The 22,654-nt window shown below is 39.7% G+C and overlaps 1 protein-coding gene across 2 annotated transcripts in view; it reads right to left on the bottom strand.

Moving 5' to 3' along the window:
• Nucleotides 1–22,654, bottom strand: part of SH3PXD2B (SH3 and PX domains 2B) — a 162,455-nt gene that overhangs the window by 31,577 nt on the left and 108,224 nt on the right. For both annotated transcript variants that reach the window (XM_088457639.1, XM_088457640.1), the window contains exons 4-5: nucleotides 15,912–15,988; nucleotides 4,876–4,967 (exon numbers count right to left, since the gene is read on the bottom strand). In XM_088457639.1, the coding sequence (XP_088313765.1) occupies nucleotides 4,876–4,967; nucleotides 15,912–15,988 (169 nt within the window). The remainder of the gene's footprint in view (nucleotides 1–4,875; nucleotides 4,968–15,911; nucleotides 15,989–22,654) is intronic.

Below are 22,654 nucleotides of genomic sequence, written 5' to 3'. Positions count from 1 at the left end.
CCTGCATCTGTTTCCTCAACAGAAAAATTACATTTCTGAAAAAAAATTCCAGATTCATAAACAGGTTGTGAAACAAATAAAAAAAAAAAAAGTGTCAAATATATAGTTTTTTTCCTTAGTGTTCATGACTCACAGTTATAAATAGAAGCTATGAGAGGAAGTTCCAATGAAGTAAGATGTATTCTAAAGCTCTAGTCAGATCCAATCCAACAGGTCTACTATGAGAGACAAGTCCTTTTTCTAGTCAAAATGGGTGCTCTCATTGGGGCTTCTCCCTACCTCCTAAAAATACTATTTGCCTGTGGTAGAACCTATTTAGTGAGTACTGCAGCAATTTTTAGCTCCACTGCCATCCCCAGTAATCTGCAGTAGTGAGAGGACTTCAGCTATACTGAGGCTATAGCAATCCAGGCGTTGGACCTCCCTCTCACAGCCCTGGAATGTCCCACAAAATTTCTGATAGTACGCTGCCCCTTGGAGGTCAAACAGAGCAAGACACCAAAGCCAAGTTCATAGCTGCAGGAACACAGCCCATTGTCACCACAGGAGCCAGTGGAGGTGGCAGTAGACCCCGATGACAATGTCATGGATATTAGTATGGACACGAGATTTAAAGATTACATCTCCCATGCCATGCATGGATCCAGGTTGGAGAAGAGGTGACAGGGGACTGAGATCCCCTGGATTGGCAGCATGGTTTGGCGAGGATACACATACTTATACTAAAAGCAATGTAAATTATAAACCATGGTTCAGAGAGAACCCTCTGCCTGCATGTGTAAAAATTCATATAAATGCGTACCATTATGTCTCTTTGTGTAGTTAAAAACTCTTTCATGAGCATTCCTGAATAATTAGCCTAACTATTAATAAAGATCTGAATTTGTTTGACTGAAATTCCTATACCGATGGTGTTCCTCTGTTCTACATATACAGTAAAAGGGAACACTTAAATCCATTCCTCAACTGCCATCTACTGAAGCAAAACTTCCTGAGTCAATGCTCTGCCCACTCCCCAGCAATCCTGTTCAAAAGTGATTAGTTAGGAGGATCCAGCCAGAGTAACCAGCAAGAAGGGAGAGGTGCCAGTGTAATAAGCCAATGCAACCCATTCCTAACATACAGTATATTTTGAAGAAAGTAGATGAACAGTGATTTCACAACAGATTGGTGAAAATAAGCTGTGATAAAACAACACCTAATAAACAAATTTACTAAGCATTGTACTTTGCCGTCTATTTTAAAAAGAATTAGAAGTGTGTTGTCAAAGCCTCCCTGGTGCATAGTGTCACTATGTAGTTACATGACTATCCACAGATATCAGTTCCCCTGTGAATATTTACAGACTGACATAATATGCAAATATTATTCCCCTATTAATTCTGCTATTTCAAAATAAAAGGTTCAAAATAGGCAAATAATAGAGACAGAGACCATCCATGAATTACTGATACTATAGTATGAGGACAGGTTCGATTTGTTTTGTCGATATTCATCATGTTGACTTAAGAAAGACAACATGGTTGCAATGTCGAAATATTTAGCATGTCAACACTGTTGAAATGCCATGATTAGAAAATCATCAATACCCTAACCCTCCCTCTCCACTCCTGCAACCTAACCCTAACCTTCCCGCAGCCTAACCCAAACCATCCACTTCCGCAGCCTAACCCTAACCTCCAGTCTAACCCTAACCCTCCCTCTCCACTCCCGCAGCCTAACCCTAACCTTCCCTCTCCACTCCTGCAGCCTAACCCTAACCTTCCCTCTCCATACTCATAGCCTAACTCTTCCTCTCCACTCCTGCAATCTAACCCTAACCTTCCCGCAGCCTAACCCTAACCATCCACTTCTGCAGCCTAACCCTAACCTCCAGTCTAACCCTCACCCTCCCTCTCCCACAGCCTAATCCTAACCCACCCTCTCCACTCCCGCAGTCTAACCCTAACCCTCCCTCTCCACTCCTGCAGCCTAACCCTAACCTTCCCTCTCCACTCTGGCAGCCTAACCCTAACTTCCAGTCTAACCCTAACCCTCCCTTGCAGCCTAATCCTAACCCTCCCTCTCCACTCCCGCAGCCTAACCCTAACCTTCCCTCTCCATACTTATAGCCTAACTCTTCCTCTCCACTCCTGCAACCTAACCCTAACCTGCCCGCAGCCTAACCCTAACCCTCCACTTCCGCAGCCTAACCCTAACCTGCCCGCAGCCTAGCCCTAACCCACCACTCCCATAGCCTAACCCTTCCACTCCCGCAGCCTAACCCTAACATTCCCTCTCTTCTCCTGCAGGCTAACCCTTCCCCTCCACTCCTGCAACCTAACCCTAACCTTCACTCTCTTTTCCCGCAGCCTAATCCTTCCTCTCCACTCCTGTAACCTAACCCTAACCTTCCCGCAGCCTAACCCTAACCATCCACTCCAACAGCCTAACCCTAATGTCGACATTGTGTAAAATGTCAGTATTTCACATGTCAACATTATGAACATGTCAATATGCTGCAGGTGTTGACATGTGTTATGCCGACATTTCATCAATATGGTGTCAACATCATGATTGTCGACATGGTGACTGCATCACGGATGATATACATGTAAAATGCTAAACAATAGGTCTAACGATTCTCTTAGTCTCCGAGGTGTGCATGTTATGCCGAAATTCATGGAATTGTGGTAATTAGAGACTACACAGGTAGCCCTCGTTTACACCAATGTTTGATTCCATATCATAAGAAAGGTACATTATTAAATAAATAACCAGATAAGCGACATCACAATATTATCTGTTTGAGCAATAACAGAAAACTGTACAGATAAATACTCCCCAACATAAAATGCAGTGTCTGTGTGCAACATACAAGTAGCAGCACATTCTGAGAGACATGGTATTACAGCAAACTCTATAAAATACTATTGGGTACCAAACTATTGCTCTTTATTGGATAACCTCAGGGAATATATGAGAAACAGTGCGGAGAGTAACCAATACACTGTAGTACTGTCACTCACAACCATAAAGGCAACAACTTCAAACTGCAGAAACAACTGAAACAAACCTATCCATTACATGGATGTAAGAATATACACATGAGAACAAAGTGATATTTAAATAGATGTTGGAGGATACAGTAACAAGGTAACAAGTGCGACTATAAGTAACACAAATCACAGGATAAACAGAACCCGAAGAAGAGCTATAGCTCATACAGTGAGTGCAGTACAACATAGAAGTATGAAAGAAATGAGGATTGAAACATACCAAAACTTGTATAACTGACATAGATAAATTAGGAGCATCACTGTGGGATCAGGAAAACTTAATCTGAAGTGAAACCTTATTCCCTGTGTTTATTGCACAAACCTATCTTATTTTGTGTATTTAGCTTTATAAAGAATTTATTGCAGAGACAAAGGTGGCAATTCAATTATTCACAAATTGCAGCTGCTGCCCACATCACAGATAACTGTGGAGCAAGTAATAGCACTCCTTATTCTGCATGGGTATGAGGTAGAAGGAGCAATGTTCCACCATTACCACTGTGGCCACACTGCTCATAAACGATGGGACACAACAGGTAACCAATTATAGTAATATCAAAAATAATCCAGTGAGTACACAAGACTTTTAAGAATATATATTTATTTGTTCTCCCCAAAGCATAGTGTCATACCCTCCAACAGTCCCAGTAGCTGGGAAAAGAGTCATGATTGGAAGGACAGTCCACTACATTCAGACCTGGACTGTTTTAGTAGGGACGGTTTTGAAGTAGGTCTAAAATATTAGGTTGAACTTTATTGTAACATTTCACTTATTTTTCTGCAGTGAATACATATTTGCGCCTTTAAGCAAAAGCCAGACAGATCTCGCTTCTGCATGGGCTCGCTTGCCCCTTACACACTTAACATGAAACACACACTATATATATATATATATACAGCCACACATTTGTAGCTGCACAAATCGAGGGAAGCTTGCACAAAAACAGGCATGTGTCATTAAAGAGGTTTTTGCTCTATTCCTTAGTGGTTTTTCCCATCTAAAATGAACGTCAGAGAGTTTATTTTCCTAGAAATCACTTTCCTGGTGCTTATGAATTAACAGGACTAGTAAAACCAATGCACCACTACAGATTAACTGCATTAAGTGCAAAAAATAAAGAATAGCATTTTAACTGCCAAGTAACCTTTTAAACACATGGAATTAATGGTTATATGTTCCAAAATGCTGACATCACTGCCTTTATTAGAGTAAATAGCACATACAGAAAAGGTATACCGTAAAGGCAGGCCTGTATATAAAGCAACACAAAAAAATAGAAGTACTGTGGGGATCTCACTGTAAGTGAACGTAAAACAAGTGGCTATACCCTTCAATGTATGCATTGAGCAAATCCTTATTAAGCATGCTGATACACTGCACTCCAAATCTGATATCTGGGAATTGTCCTTTATCTCAGTGCTTCACACACTGGGATTTTAGAGCAAGACACATGAGGCCTATTACAACCTTGCTAGACCTTCTCAGTACAGGATACATTGCTCTGGTCATCATGTGATGAGCTAGAGACAGCCGAGCTAAAGTAATCAGAAAGGTTAGGGAGAATACTGAGCTGCTCTAGGAGCAATATGCAAATAAGCAACTCCAAAATGGGAACTGACTTCTCAGCAATGACATTTACAAAGCAGTGATTGACTCACCGCCCCACCATTCGGCTTTTCACTTGATGGCTTTACCCTGAAGTGTCATATTTTGAACTGGATATAAGAAGTCACTTTTTAAGACCTTTTACAAATATTGCATCACATTATTTTTTTCCTGTGATCTGCTAAAATATGACACCACTGCACAATGTATAATCTATAGGATTTTACTTACTCTTTAGGTGGGTTATAGTCTTCCAACCTGGCCTCAAAAAAATTCAGGACATCGTCGCACTGGGAGATATAAGGAGGCAGACTGATGAGAGCCTAGAGACAATAGAAAATAGTGATTTGCCAACAGAAAAATTATTTTTTATCATTTTTGAGACATTTCAGGCACCAAGTGGTAGATTTACTAAAGCTTCTAAAAGCTTGAAAAGTTGTGGTTATGCATAGCAACTAATCAGATTCTGTCTATCATTTTCTGGGATGCAATAGAGAAATGATAGCTACAATCTGATTGGTTGCTATGGGCAACACCACCACTTTACTTTTTTAGAAGTTTTAGTAAATCTACCACCAAGGCTCATTTGCGAAAATATTGCTTCTCGCGTTTTATATGCGCAAATGTCCTCTGAGTGTATTAAAAGGTGAAAATTCCCTCGTAAAAGGATATTACTACGCCTTTACGACTACTCCCTTCCTTAATGTAAACTTTTACATTATTCTCCTAACATACCACTCAGTTAAGCCTCAGTTACTTATTTAACTGTTAGGGGCAGATGTACTAAGCTCTAAAAGTGATACATTGGAGAGTGATAAGCTACCAGCCAATCAGGTCCTGTCATTTTTCAAACACAGCCTGTAATATGACAGTTAGGAGCTGAGTGGCTGGTAGTTGATCACTTTCCAGAGCTTAGTACATTTCCCCCTTAATGAGTTAAGGGACATTGAGACTGCCATTATTACATGTGTAATAAGGTTGCGTGTGAATGTTAGACAAACCTATTATTATTATTATAGTAACTGCCTTGGGCTCTTCTACTGCAACAGTCCAATGATAATTCATAGCATACACACGGATCTTGTTGCAAAATGAATCCATATTTATCCCAACGTTACAGTGTTATTGTGAAGAAACACAGATTTTTGAACCAAGTACAGTGTGTTTCAGTATTTTCTTATTACATATGTAATCGGGCGCCTAAATGTGCTTTTCTTTGTAAAATTTGTCCCATTGAAGTATTTTTGTGGGAAGAAAGAGGCTGCATACCCTTCATCAGTGAAGGACCCCTAAAACACCACCTTACAACCTTTACCGAATTTAAACCTTATACTGCAAAGTAGTTTCATTGTGGCATGTGGATGTGCAAAACTATTCACAATAAGTAACCCTTCTCATCAGAGGGTGCAATTTTCATCCCCACGTTTCACACCATCTTGGCGTACAAAATCCATGTGCTTGCCAGTAAACATTGGCAACTTTGCAAAATAAGGATGTGATGCACAAGATAAGCCTTCCTGAGGCACTTTACAACCATATGTGGCCCTAAAAGAGTTTACTTAAATACAACATACAAAAAATGTATTCTACACAAGCTAAGTTACATGATAAGTGCACTAACATCTAAAACTCAGCAAGTTAGGCTATTATCATTTTTTTTTTAAACTAGTAAGAAAAAAAAAACCATTAAAATGCAAAATGATTCCATTCGTGTTTGATGAGTGATTTTGCCAACGTCAAGTTTTCCAATCAATTGAAACGGAAACACATGAAAACTTAAAATATAAAGCTTTAAAAGTGCTATAAAAATGCAATTTGTGCTTAGTACTAACGAAGCCAATGGGTATGGTGACAGTATATACAATGATGTCTAGAGTAAGACATATTTACAATTTAAAAACAATGGTTGGAATGAGGCCTAAGGCACTCTGAGTCAAATGATTCTGGGATTGTTGCGACAATGCTGAGCCATATAGTTAAAAATCCTAAATGTTCCCAAGTATGAACTGGATCTCAAGTCTAATGCTGGGCATACACTATACCAGTGGTTCCCAAACTTTTTCCATCACGGCACCCAGAAGCATCAGTATTTTTTCCATGGCACCGCTGGGTCATTTTGTCTATCAATCGGTGGATCGCCCTGACAATTGTACTATGGGCCTGATTCAGCAAGGAACGCACGGATGCAGACACACGCACCCATCCGCTGCGAGAATACGCAAATCAATGCACACACACGGAGACCGCAGCACAAGTTGCAGATGCCCAGCCCCATACTAAACCGCCCATCTCCCTTTACTCACTGACTGATCAACGCACAAGATAGCGTTAACATCGAGAACCATCAGACTCATTTGCATAATAGTGGCTGACCTGACATGTCGCAGGATTCTGCCTGCTTCCGGTGTACAGCTTACGGTATGGCTGCGTATGCCGCTGCACTGCCTTAATTATGCATGGCCCTATAACAGCATTATAACGCCTGCATTTGCCTGACCACCCCTCGTCACCACCCACAAACGGCACTTCCTGTCAATCAATTTTGGAAGGGTCTACATACACACTCCATGTAGTCTGCGTACCATAACACGATCGCACTGGCCAGTTAGCGCACACGCATTGCGATGCATACGCATGCGCAGTGCGAAAACATCGGCCAAGTGCATGCGTTCTCTCCTGTGCATTCCTTGCTGAATCAGACCCCGTGTGTTTAGCCAACCGATGCTAAAATATTAATCGGTTGGACATGCCGGATCGTCCAGCATGTGCATCCGATGCAATATTTTGTAAATTAAATGGCAGCCACATCAGGCTGTGTATACCCAGCCACGGCCATCCGACAGACATATCATCTGTTTATTCACAGGGAAGGAACAGGGAAATGCCTCCCCCCCATGGGAGGAGCACAGATATTGGGGTCAATACATGAAGATATCTAGTGTATGCCCGTGATATCTGCAGGGTGTCAAGCTAAATGGTTGGTCGGTCTGACAGGCATTTTATCTGGCAGTGTCTACTGAACCTTAGAATGGCAGAGTAAAGTCAGAGATGTAGACTTTCTTTAATGCAGAAACTGATATTTTCTCCATTTTAGTGCTGGATTTCTCCAACATGAAATGTAGGCTGTGAATAGTATAACAATGCACATAATAGTGTTGGTAAAGAAGAGGCTGAATCTGATTTGCTCAGAATTCAAATAGTCCTGGGAGCCATGTAATCCCACCACATCTGTAATAAATAATAATTCAAAAGAACAGACTACTCCAGATCTCCGGTAAAGGTATTCATATGGTGCATAATGTACATTAAACAACATCTGCTCAATGTTAGTGATCATTTCATATTAAAGCAAAACATGTGTGCTTATTTCAAGTGGAAAGCCCCTTTATATAAGCCCCAAAATATGTCATTTAGGCAGTGTTCTACAGCACATCACAAGATAAAGTGCCATCTACACTTGCCAAAACAACATATAACATGCCTGCGTCAGTCACTTACAATACCACCAAAACAAGTTACTACAGACATCTGCCCTTACATTTTCATATGTATAAACTGGTGGGTAACAAATAGACCTAATACAGTCTGTTATCCATTTTCTTATGGACAATATAAGTGTAGACCTGACGAGATGTTAAATCACAGTCACCAAATCACAGATAGTTAGGAGAAACTTTCTGCCAAATAATTTTCAGAGCACACACTAATGTGCAGTGTGATTAGATTTTGGGGAAGATTTAGCAAGTCTTTTAAAGAGTATAAGTAAGTGGATGTGTTGCCCATTGCAGCCAATCAGGTTATAACTATCATTTTATAGACTGTGCTACATAACGGAAAGATAGAATTTGATTGGCTGCTATGAGAAACCCCTGCACTTGTCCTCCTAAGCAAGCTCAAACAGAAGTGAGAAATCTGAAACGGATTCCAGGAATCACACAACCTAATTCACACACTGTGCCTAGTTATTAGTATCCTTCATCTCAGGAAACAGAAGATGCCTCCAACTCAATTTGTATTTGATTTTGATAATAGTTTCTATGGATACGATCAGGAGGTCGACACTTACTATGCCCAAGGTAAGTAGGCTGACCTCATAATTACAGTGCCGAAAGTAATATTACACCTAGATCGAGATCCCAGCGCCGACATTGTGAGGTCGACACACTTACTGTGGACATAGTGAGTGTCAACCTCCTATACCGAATCAGTTTCTCAAATCAAAATAGAGAGAGAAGGCTGTGAGTATAGATAAATAAAGGGCAGGGTTTAAATATGGGACCAAAAACTTAGACAGTAGAATGGTGGTCCACTCGCTCACCTTGCACAGAGGAAACAGCTGCGTACAAGTTGGCTTTGGGGCTCATCACTGCCAGTCTACAGTTAGTAATGGATGTTAAAGGTTTTCTAATATCAATTATTTCATTAAGGTTGGGTTAATGCAACTGGAAATATTCTGGACAAGGGGAGCACCACTATCTCCTATTTTTTAAAGCCTACTTATTGCATAAACTGACAGCTTCATATTTCAAATCTTCTATCTTATTTAATTTACCTTGCAAGCAACAGATGAGTGCTCGCCCAGAGCTGCATGCAATGCTGGGAGTAGGCATAAGGCACAGAACTTCTAGCAATTGATATTCAATAAACATGTGCTTCAAGTAATAATATAAGATTGCATATACAGTACCAATTTATTGGTGTTTGAGGTTCAAACCAGAAAGGAAATAAAGTCATTTTATTTAATTGCTTAATTCTTTTATTGTTTTTCCAACTGTTTAGCATCCAGTAGACTAAAAATCTGGGCTAAGCACCTGCAAACTATGGAAAAGTTATTTCACAATATCTTGGCAGAAAAATATATAATGTGTTTCCTCGGTTATAAAAAATATTGTCTAACTTATTTTAAATTTGATTTATAAACATGTAACAGAGAATGTATTATCTGAGAGCAAAGTGAAACATGTGGGATTATCCAGTGGTTGCCGGGACTGGCTCATACACACTAGATGGTGTGCAGAGCGATATTGGTGAAAGATATTGGTGAAAGATATTTGGTGTACACTGAACAATATTGTTAATGATATCGTTCAGTGACATCATCCTGCCACATCCTTGAACAGGCAGTTTCTGACAATATCTTCAGATTGGCCTGAATGTATGCCTGACAGCAAACATCGTTAACCACCCCCAGAAGCACGCATCGTTGGTCGTTTGGTGCATACACACTGGACGATATGTACGATATATCGTTGAACAATATCGTTATCATTCACTTTTATGGTCCAGTGTGTATGTCCCATTAATTATAGTATTTTTAAAACCTAAAAACTAAGATCACAGTAGTACTTAGCAGTGGGTCTGCATCACTGAATTCTGGTGGGCAAACCAATGGTTATAACACACTTAATGGGAAGCTCAGAAGGGAAGTTTGACACTACCACTTATAGTTTTAAAAATAACAAGCTTGACCCAATGAGGGTGACCGGTCGGTACCTTTAGAGCCAATGAGGGAGCACAAAAAAGCCCCCTCCAAAAAAACATTATTTATTGAAAAGATGGCATGTTACCATGATGCATAAATATCAAAGAAGTACAATCAGGTCAAGGGAAATAGATACAGGGAGATCACAAGAAAAGAAACATAAGAAATGGCCTCATCTAATATCGCACGTAAGGAGGGGAACAACCACCTATCACATTAAGCTGAACAACTGTTCAAGATAAAGTAACTAGAAAGAAAAGAGAATGGGGAAATAGAAAGTGAGCGGTGTGGCAGACTGCTAGGAAAGTGACGAAAAAGGAGACGGGAGGGGGAGAGTAGAGAGTAATAGGTGAGCTGATCCTCTAGTGTGAAAGGTCTGCAGAGAGCAAGATAAGCGAGCATTAAATTGCAACATCCAAGGCTCTCAGACCTTATTAAACGTTTTCAAGGAGTTGCATAAAATACTAGTCATATATTCATCCCTACTGATAAACATGCCAGACTCTGTCCAGAAGGGATTGCATATATGGAGGTGATGTTTGACGCCAATCAATGCAATCTGACATTAGGTTGCCCAAATAATATGGTGAGCTAATTTGTTTGGGTGATTGGTGGGCAAAGGAATGTTCAGCAGCTGAAGAATGAATCCGGGAGATTGAGGAACCTCTAGGTAGGGTGTATAGTGAGCAATACTCTTCCAGGGAGATGGACAGTGACACCAAATGTGGCCGAAAGTGCCTGTCGGAGCACTGCCCCTTCAACAATCATCTGGAATGATGTAGGAGAACTTATGTAGCTCAGAGGGTACAAGGTATCAATAGGAGTTTTGTAAGTATTTTCTTTAACCTGGACACAAAGAGAGATGGAGGCAGAATTTTTCCTAAATTTCCTCCCGGTCTTCAGCATTCAGATTTTCCCCCAAGTCTGTCTCCTAAGTCACCTCATGAGGGTCTGTGACTGCAGGACAGGGGTTTTAAACTACTTATATAAATAAAACACTAGTCCTTTGGTGGAGGATGCCTGAATGATGAAGATTTAAAAGTGGTAAATTGTCTGAAGCAGTGTCTGGACTTTATAGAGGAGTAGGAGTTAAAAATCTGCAGATATTGAAAAAAGAATTGGATTTGGTATGTGAAATATATATTTTATGTCAGAAAAGGAGGGAAAGGAAAAATCTCAGGAGGTATGCTCTGTGTTGAGCACTGGAAGACTTGGAGCCTGATCCTGTGTTGCCTATTATATCAAATTATGTGCAATGTGTAATGTTGTAGACATTTGAATACTGCTGCAAATACACGTACATAAAAAATGTGCATCAGACTCAGACCGACAAACATTTTATCTGGCTGTCTGACACCCAGCAGATATCATGGCCATACACAGTGTATTGGCCACGATATCTGGAATCCTCCCCTGGGGAGAAGACATTTCCCCGATCCTCTCCTGTGAAGGAGCAGGGGATAAGCACTAGGAAGCTGTAGTTGAGACTGCAGGCTGGTAATAATGTGCACCTGGTAACCTGTAGCAGAGAAGCACTGATTCAGGCTTGCAATAGATAGTTGGTTGCTGGCTAGAAGGTAGCAATGCGAGAATTGCACTGGTTTGCAAATTAGAGCTGCAGATGTATTCCAGAGTGGAGCTGTGGATGCTTGCAGTTTGGAAACTGCAAGGACTTGCAAATTGGAGCTGCAGATACAGAAGCCAGGAGTAGCTTGAAGACAAGTTAAACAGATGCATGGGAAAGGTTTATAATCATGTGAGAAGTAATCCTCATGTGAATGGCTGCAATAATGTCAGGTGACCTCAGGCAAGATCGGGGCGCCCATGCCATGATGGACTGCAGCAACAGGGAAATCCTGAAATGTCAGGCCAGTGCACATATGCCAGCCGGAAAATTGGCAGCGCCGGGTGAGATAAGAGGGTCTGAGTACCAGCAATGTGACAACTTACCTACACCCCTGGAATATCCAGGAGACTCACGACTTTGGGATACCAGTGAAGAGGGCAGAGCCTGCTATAAATTGCGTAATCATGGCACCTCCTCAGCAGCATAATGCCACAAATTGTCACATTAAATGAATGGGCACAACAACAATTTGTGACACTACACTCCCCGCACCTCCCAGCTATATCTTTTACCCTTGCAATCTCATGGTGGATAGCTTAAAATACCAAGAATAATTATGGGTGGAATCATTCTGAAAAGAGAATGGTTATGACTTTAGCAGTCTGCCATGGACGGGGGGAGTAATAACATATTAAACTTGTCTTGTTTTTTTCCGCCAGGACTACAGTTGTACCATAGCATAACTCTGATCATATTATCATATTATCTTATCAGTATACTTGGTTAACGGCTATTTAAATGTTGTTTTCATTTTAGCATTTAGTGGTCATCATAGATCTGCTTAGTAGATATGGTTTTAAGTAAGAACCAGGTGCAATGGTTACAAAATGACTAACGAGACTATCCTATATTACCCCACAAAGACTCATATTGCTAAGCACGTTTCCCAGCAATTCTAATAATAACATTTTGTAACCAGTCAGGATTTAACTCATTCCACTATATAAGTGCAGATGTCTCTCTTTTATGTTATCATTTTAGAAAAACACTGACTGGAAAGGAAATGTGTAGGTTCGAGGTGGCTCATATATCCTGGACCCCTTCTGTGATCTAAGCTAAAATAATATCCTATGTTCATTGTAGACAGGCACTGGCTATAAGAGCTGCCTTGAAGTTCTAATACAACAAATATGTCTACTTTAACTTCAAATGGCATATACCAATGTGTCTTTCTGTTGAGTCTGGTAGTGCTCATACAAGCAACTATATAGCAATATAATGAAAATTCACTAACCACACCAGAGTAAAAAGAAAAGAAAAGTGACTATTCGACTTACTTGTTAAGAGGGAGCTAACCCCTGTAATTTACATTTTAATTTAACATAACACTCCATCCCGTTAGGTACAACAGTAAAATATTACCTCCTCACCCCACTACAGACGATTACACAGCCTTCCACATATAGGATATTTCTTGATGGGATCTGATACAAGACAAAAAGCAGAGACTTGAGCTGCTGTGACATTACTCGCCCTGTGCTTATGGACTAACAAATCCACAATGTGCATTTCTGTAAAGCAAGTCTGCCTGTCAGCCATCTTTAGTGATAAAAGTGCCTCTTACCTAACATGATATCTTGTGGCAGAGGAGTGGAATCAAGAATGATGGACATATTTCATTATGTATATAATTTTCAGATATTTTATGCAAGATATTCAGCTAAGTAATGCACAGCCTATAATATATATTAATTTGAAATATTAGCTTTATATCCATTGGCCTATGCTACTAAATAAACAATTGACCCATTAATAGCCGGAGAAATGGGGCTTGGAATAAATATATGAAGTTGGATATCCGCTGGGTTCTCTTACAGGATAGGAAAAGATTCAGAGCAATCTGAGCAAGGTGACAATTTCCTGTCAATGGCAACTTCTGGCTGGATCATGACATACGGGACGGGGGATTTAGTTATATCCCTAACAGTCGGGGTGCCGTCCAACCCATTAGATGGCACACATGCACTTCAGCTCTCTGGTATGGCACAAGCGCACTGCAAATAGGAGGCTGGGAGCAGGCAGCTGGTCGTCTATCCAGGCATCATATATGCTGGGCACAGATGCCCTGTCCGCTGAAACTAGTAATGATTGCATAAAGGACTGCCATGCACTTATAATACAATGTTATTTTACCTAATATTTACATTTTATATAAATCATACATTACTACTACTTATCAAGCCCTTTGTCATTGGGTAATTATATGGAAACAGCAGTTTCCACATTACTGCATCCAAATGAAATAAAAAAAGAGCTACAGACCTATTAGATGTTTGGAAGGTGAAGCAAAGTTAATTAGTGATTTGTTTTCCCTTTAACCCAAACTAAGTTGCCAACCGCACAAACATTAAGGGAAAAAGGATTGGTCATCTCAGGCACAAGTGAGGTCTCAGATCTGTACACACTTATCGGCCCCCTCCACACTCAATCCTAGAATGAAGGAGCAATTCCAATAAGCACCAAATAAAAATACTAGAAGAGACCTGCTCAGAGGAAATCTGGAAAGATTTATTATAAGCCCCTACATTGCAATTTATGACACAGGCCTATTTTAGTAGAGAAAATAAACAAGATGGAATGCCAGAGCAGAACGAGAACTGGACAAAATGCTAACTAGTGTGTTCTTTGGCAGGTCAGCCCCTAACTCATTCACTGTGTGACTACACACATCTTCAGCACCTTGGATAAAAATAAAGGTTAGGCTACATGACCATTTACAACAGATGGATAAATACACACAGTTAAGGCAGCTACACGGCAATTCAACATTATGCAGCCATTTGCTTTATATCTGGTCATACACCAAGACAATTTACCTGTCAGTTACACACCTTTTCATTATCAAATAATGACTACCAAAACTAACCACACCATTGCACTATAAAATTACTTTTGAAAGAGTACATACAGATCAATGTGCAAGTGTGAAAACCCTACAAAGCATTTGGCACAAGTGTGAGAGAATTTTCAAAAAGGTTGAGACAAGATAAAGGAGGAGATGTATCAAAGCTTGAAGAGAGAAATTGGAGAGAGATCTAGTACCAGCCAATCAGCTTCTAGTTGTCATGTTACAGACTGTGTTTGAATAACGATAGTTAAAGTACCAACCAATCAGTTACTCTCTGCAAGATTTGATACATCTCTCACAAAGAATGTTAAAGTATTTCTGGGATTTATCACTAATGTTTGTGGTCCCGCCTGCTATATAGTAGGTAAAGTGGGTCACATTAAAAAGAATAAAAATAAAAAAAGCGCTATATGCAAACATACATATAATGGAGGATATCGGCTGTTGGTTTAAAAAGTGTGCCAAGATGTTGTTTGTGATGTCATGAATTCTCCGAAACCTCCACCCTTTTTCACCATTATGGGCTAGGTATCCAAACTACAAATCTGTCCACATACGTACATCTAGCCTCCTGGCGTTTAAACAGCCCTTCTAGTTACGCCATGCCGTGGCATGACTCGGTAGCGCCCGGTGTATTTTCGTGCTTCTTTTTACCTTCCAATGCATCTTATTCGCACAACGAATAGATGGCACAAGCAGCTTCTACTGAGTAAAATGTTATGCAACATGCCTGTATTCTGTGTGCAACTATTGGTGTATCTGCTAGCAAAACGCTATGTTCCAGTGTTACAGCTGCTGACACTGTAACGTTGCATTTCACGTTACAGTGTAAGTGACTATAACACTGGAGCATAGCGTTTTGCATGTAGATACACCTGCAGCCACTCACAGAACATAGGCATGCTGCATATAATTTGAATCAACAGAAGCGGATTGTGCCATCTATTCGCACCATTGCACGAATAAGACGCATTTGAAGGTAAAAAGATGCACAAAAAGACTCTCGGCGCTACCGAGTCACACTGAGCTCCTGCGTTATGTGTGGTGCGACTTGTAGTGCACAGAGGATAGATGTATGTGGGCACATCTGTAGTTAGTGTCAAGGGTCAGGAAATCCACATTTAATACATTTCTGCTTTATTAAAGGGTCTGTAAATCCCACCCAATGGTTTCAATTCCTAACTCTTTCTGACAATCATTGGAAGACATTTAAAAGGCAGAGGGCTATGTTCAACATATACTATACTACCTGAAACGCCGTCCCTACCTTTATTACTTTCCTACACTCACATCACATAAAACAGACTCACCTTGCAATACTCGTCAATTGGGATCAAGCGTCGCACTGCTACATCACGTATGTGACTTCGTCGGAACAAGATTTTTCCTGAAGGAAGAAATAAAAAATATTTTATCTATTGCACCTTATCTTATCATTATCTACTTACTCCCTAATATATAATATAATGAGGTAAGATGTTTATCTGTCACACGTATCAAGTAGAGAGCTGGAGGTAGGCCCCACCCCTTCCTTCTCAGCTCTCAAATTTAGCGGACACAGCCTGTCCCCTTAGCAAACTGGAGTGAGAGAGTGAACCGGTTGAAAAGATAGAGAGAGAACCGGGTGAGAGAAGAGCGCAAACGGGGAAGAGAGCGCAAACGGGGAAGAGAGCGCAAACGGGGAAGAGAGCGCAAACGGGGAAGAGAGCGCAAACGGGGAAGAGAGCGCAAACGAGGTGAAGGAAAGAATGAATGTGAGAAAAGATAGAAAACGTGAGAAGTAAGAGAAGGTAGAGAGAAAGTGAACAAGGGGGAAGAGAGTGAGAAAGAACATGGGGGTGGAGAGACCCCGGTCACAATACCTAGCGACCTGGAAAATGACAGGTCTAAAATACTGGTTACAAAGCGGTACTAAAGTAAAGCTTCCACAGTAAAATGTAACATAAAACCAGGTAGGAGAATGAGAACTGAATTCAGGTATGGCACCATCAAGCTCGTTTTTGAAAGAATTCTAGTTAAAACTTCTGGTTAGCTGTCACTAGAATGAAACACTACTTTGTAGAATTAAATTCGCATACATATACTGTATGTGATCATTGTTTGTGTTCCTAATGTCAAGGACAAAATTAACATACAACTTCCCAGTCTTTTTTCATTATGATTAAACAAAGTAATTGACTTGTCCAGATCTTACGCCACATATTCTTGTAACAGCTAATGCTTGCCAATTACATTTACAAGCTATAGGTTATACTGCACATTTCACTTGAACTGCCAATAGAGAGGAACCTACGGCCCTTTTCGAACACAAATATGCAAGAATGACAGTTATTGATACACGAGAAATGTCACAAGAAATATTTATCATATATATAATAAAAATCAAATACACATGTAACAAAATGAATCTTGACAAAAAAATAAAAATACATTAATTTATAGAAAAAAAAAAAAAAAAAAAAAGGTATTGTCAATCGGAAAACATTGCAAACCAAACGCTACAATCTCGAGTTTAGAATTTTTAGGTCTCAAAAGTTAACATTAAGTAAATGCAGAGGGTGCTCTATTGGATTAATACAATTGATTACTTGGGAAAAAATAGGTTGTGCATTCTAATTATGAAACACTCTAAGCACTAAGGGCCTCATTTAACAACGAACCTAAATACCGGCGGCATATTTCATTACTATCGCAGTGATACAATTTAATATGCCATTGGTATTCATTACTACTTACTCACCGGCAAGATCCAGCGAAGGCCTCCTCGTCAGCTGCGTCCTCCGCTCAGCGATCGGCTACTCTGTCATGCGCATGTATGATGGCCAGTCTGTGCATGTGAATGACTGTTTAACCCGGCGGGGACCAGGCAGTGTCTGAACTGCTTTGCTGAAGCCAGAAAGGGTACTGCCGGCTCCCCATTGCCGGCAGAGCATTGCAGCTACTTGTTAAATACAGAAAGGATGACATAACCACTTTAGCAAGTGCTAAAGGGGCTATGCATCGCTGTTACATGTGACACTAAATCCTCAGTCTCTAACACAAGAAAATATATATGCATATTAAACTATTAACTTTATTACATTTGCTAAACGGTTTTCGAATATTAAAAACTATTAAACAATCTAATTTAATCATTTTTAATATCCCTGAACTTTTAATAAAATGTCATCAAGTGGAACTTAATATTTAATATGCAACTAAATTCTTTCCTTTAAAGAAGATTTGCCACTTAGTGGGAATCACATAGTGAGAATGCATTTTGCTGTAAAAATGAAAATACCCAAGACGGGATGGATTAACCATACTTGTACATGTATTTTATTACCCAATGTTACACTAGAAATGTGCTATACCTTAGTCTGCAATTTTCACCTTCCATCTGTGTAAATAAAATGAATGCATTTATTTATTTAAAACACCAAACCTGAGTCAGATCCTATAAGCTATTCCTTCCTGCCTCTTGCTTATTTATATTACCCTTTAAAGGAATTCTTGCACAGGCATAGGTTTTGAAATATTCTTATTAGTGTGCATAGTTTTGTTTCAATGATATTGTCTTTCCTCAGGTCAGACTTCCAGGATGACAGGACAGGTAAACAACGGTCTAACCATACACATATGGAGGAGTCTGTAGTCACAGGAATTCCTGGAGGTCTGGGATACACACAGATCTTACGGTAACAGAAAATGAGGTGGAAGCAACAATTTACCAGATAGCCGTCTGTCACACATGGTGGCATAGGCCGGTATCCAATTAGCAGCTGTAAATTACCACTGCTAAAAGTGCCCCTGGGGTAGCATTAGCTCCAAACTCTGGCACTTTTCGGGTGGGGGGGTGGGATTTTGAGACCTGATGTGTCCTGAAGAATAATCCCCGAAGAGTGCTATGTTTTTGCCGGCGCAATGGCAAAAACCCATAAGTTTATGATCTGTGTGTTTTCGGACGAATTATCCTATTTGTTCGGGCGAACAAATAGGATAAAAGAATAAAAAAAATCGTCATGAATGGGGATTATAAGCATCAAATATACGTTTTTCGCCCCTGAAAATATATATCGGGGCTAATTGTATACTAGCCATACTGTAAATACGAGGTTTAGGTATTACATAACGAGCCTGTTGTTATAATTTATGTTTAATTACTTTAAGTACATTTTAATTTCATTCCCCTTCTATGTACTCCCCTTCTGCATCCACACCTCGCTGCAGTCTTATTCTCCATTGGCCTAAGCCGTGCTATATCTCATTATCTGTCAGCTGTCTCAGCAGCTCCGTCGTTTTCTTCTTTACCTGAGTAACCAATGCAAAATGGGTTCCCTTGGGTACAGATTTGAATTTAGGGAAAAGAAAGAAGTCACATGGTGCTAGGTCTGGTGAGCATGGATCTCTCGGCCAAAAACTGCTTCACAGAGAGAGCTGGCCCCCTGGTATGTTGTTTTTTCCATTTTGAATGATGGTTACTTTGAATAGGCAGAATGCTATTGCCACTGACATCTTTAACATGATTTCTGGTCATTATTCCACCGTCTTCTATAAATATTTCCAAATCTAGAAAAATAATCATTTGTTTGCTATAATTAGATGAGAATTCTAAATTTAGGTTGTTCTGATTCAGAGAAATAAGAAATTGCTTCAGGTCATCTTCTGTTCCATCCCAGATAAATAGCAAATCATCAATATACCTGCGCCACAATTTGATGTTTCCAATATACGGGTTATTCTGCCAGATATGAGTATCTTCTCTTAGTTCTTTTATACTTGCTTTTTCTTCTCTTGTGAAGTTATATAAATTATTCTTTTTTTCGGGGAGTTGTCTGATTTCTTCTTCTATTAGTCGTTGAAATGTTGTGATATGTGGTCCTTTGACATGTGTTGGGTAAAAGGTTGATGCCGCTCTAAAGTTGGTGTGTATATATTCTTTCGATGGTGACATGCATACTCTTGTTACTGGATCTTTTGCAAAATATTTCTTCAAGCATACCTTTCTAATGAATTTTTGTGTGTCTATGTATAAGTTGAATTTGTTGACACCTGAATGGGGAGCAAATTTTAGTCCTTTCTTTAGGAGGTTTCTTTGAGCTGTTGTCAGTTCTTTCTTACTGAGATGGAAAATAAGTCCTTTATCTTCTTCCTCATCTGTAGTTGGTATTACCTGTTTCTTCTTTCTTTTTCCTCCTCTATAGTCATCAATCACGAAAAAGGATGTGACGCAACTAGACATTACCTATCATCTCAATCAACAATTCCAAACAAACAGATAAACTTCATAATGGATTCAATAGATTTCATCCTTAGGAAAAATTATTTTTGGCACAATGGCGACTTTTTTCTACAAACAAGAGGAACTGCAATGGGCACATCCTTTGCCCCTTGCTACGCAAACTTGTTTGTAGCATGGTGGGAGGATACTCATATCTGGCAGAATAACCCGTATATTGGAAACATTAAATTGTGGCGCAGGTATATTGACGATTTGCTATTTATCTGGGATGGAACAGAAGATGACCTGAAGCAATTTCTTATTTCTCTGAATCAGAACAACCTAAATTTAGAATTCTCATCTAATTATAGCAAACAAATGATTATTTTTCTAGATTTGGAAATATTTATAGAAGACGGTGGAATAATGACCAGAAATCATGTTAAAGATGTCAGTGGCAATAGCATTCTGCCTATTCAAAGTAACCATCATTCAAAATGGAAAAACAACATACCAGGGGGCCAATTTTGCCGCCTAAGAAGGAACTGTACCAAAGATGACACCTTTAGGGTACAGGCAACAGAAATGAAGTCAAATTTCATCAAGAAGGGTTATAAAGAAAAAAGACTATCAGAAGAAATTGAAAAAATTGGCAAATTAGACAGAGGCACACTCATTCAATACAAGAACACAAAACAAGAAGAAGAAAGACCAGTCTCATTCATAACACAGTTCAATAGCAATTACAAACAGATCGAAAACATCCTTATGAAACACTGGAATATATTGAGGCTAGATGAGGAAGTGAAGAAGATACTGCCAGCACAACCACGTATTATATACAGGAAGGCATCAAACCTCAAACAACAACTAACAAAAAGCTTCTACGGGACCCAGAACAACAAAGAGAAAATAAATAAAGCTTCAAAGGGCTTCCATTTTTGCAAAAGTTGCACTGGCTGTAAGAACCAGATTAAGGACACCAACTAGAAAACAGAATTAAATTCAAACCAAACAGGCCGAAAGTATCCAGTTAAGGATTCCATCTCATGTGAGACCGAAGGAGCGATATACCTATTAGAGTGCCCATGTGGCATTCAATATATCGGCCAAACAAAAATAAAAATAAAAGTACGAATATCAGAACATATATACAACATCAAGAAAGGCCTCACTACTCACAGTGTATCAGCCCATTTTTTAAATAACCACAATAAGGACCCAAGAGGATTGAAGTTTATGGGTATCGAAAGAGTAACACAAAACTGGCGAGGTGAGGATCTGATCAAAACATTAAAGAAAAAAGAAACAGAATGGATCTATAACCTCCACACATTGGAACCGTATGGACTGAACATTGATATAGAATTAATAGCATTTTTATAAGTATTTTAAAATCAAAATAATAATTTTTAGATTCATTATTCACTAGCAATTATTATTATTATTTTTAATTTTATTTCACTTTATTTTAATTTTATTTTTATTTATTATTTATTATTTTAAATGTTATTATCTTTATTTATCTATATTTATTCTTATTTTGTTAGTTTCATATCATTGCTTATCTTTCTTTAACTTTTCTCAATCTACACCATTCTGGCATAAACCAAAATGGAGTCAGGCACAGAAAAAAGAACATGTGCTTGCCTCCAACCCTCCTGCAAATTCCAGGACCGGATATCCGGGTTTTAACTCTTTTTACTAATTAGTCACACTATAAATAAAGCCATACTAAGGCCCACCCCCTTCATCCTTGACAAAGGACCCGTGGAAGGTCCGAAACGCGTTGGGATTGGAAGGAGTGCCCAGGAAAAGAACAACTGCCGCTGCCGCTACAAGCCCACTGAACATCCCCCGACGCCCTCTGTCATCAAGCGGCCCCAGCCCGGCGGGGACATGTGATCGCGGCTCAGATGGGAATCTGCAGCTGAAGTCAGCAGTCAACGCCGAGCTAGTTAGGGTGAGTTAGGTGGCAATAGCACAGCGGACCCCTCGTGGGGTACATGCAGAACTGGCACACCCCCAACTAGTCTATAAAGACTATAAACATTAATTCCATAATACTGTTTATGCCTTTTCTCTCCTTTGCTGTTTTTTCTTTCTATTTTCATCTTTGTTTTTTATTAATTATTATTATTTTTTTTTTGTTTTGTTTTATTATTGATTACTGATTATTCATTACATTCATATATTTTATTTTTGTGCGGTTCACCAATTCTAATCCATACCAGTGCTCATATACCCATATTTTTAATCTGCCTCTAAATGTGTAGAGGAGATAGAAGTCAATGATGCACAGAACAAACATACGCATGGTATTTTGATTGGGCATGCGCAGTACGGAAATTCTCTGTTTATCTGTCACTTGTTTATTGATTTACTATCAAGAGGTGACAATAAAAATATTATAGATTAAAAAAACTGGTCAACGCCACACGCAAGCAACAGAGATGGGGTGATTTACACTACATAGAGATCACTAGCCTTGGGTAATTATTCTCCAGACGTTCTACATCTGTTTCCCCTTTCCTTCAAGTCCTACACTTTCTCCCCTTCCCCGTCAGATGCCAATTCAAGGTTCTTACACTCACCTACAAAGCCCTCACCAAATCCTCTGCCACATAAATTTCTGACCTTCTCTCCCTTCACACTCCCGCCCGTCCACTTCGCTCAACAAATGCATGCCGCCTCTCTTGCCAACTGATTACTTCCTCCTACTCCCGCATCCAAGACTTTGCCCGTGCTGCTCCCTACCTTTGGAATGCTCTCCCTCTCCCCATCAGACTCTCCACCTCTCTACAAATCTTCAAACGGGCTCTCAAGACCCACTACTTCATCAAGGCCTTCCAG

The sequence above is a fragment of the Taudactylus pleione genome, unplaced genomic scaffold (assembly GCF_031769625.1).
Source record: "Taudactylus pleione unplaced genomic scaffold, aTauple2 ptg000774l, whole genome shotgun sequence".
In the NCBI taxonomy this organism is placed as follows: Eukaryota; Metazoa; Chordata; class Amphibia; order Anura; family Myobatrachidae; genus Taudactylus; species Taudactylus pleione.
This window is presented reverse-complemented; position numbering and strand designations above follow the sequence as displayed.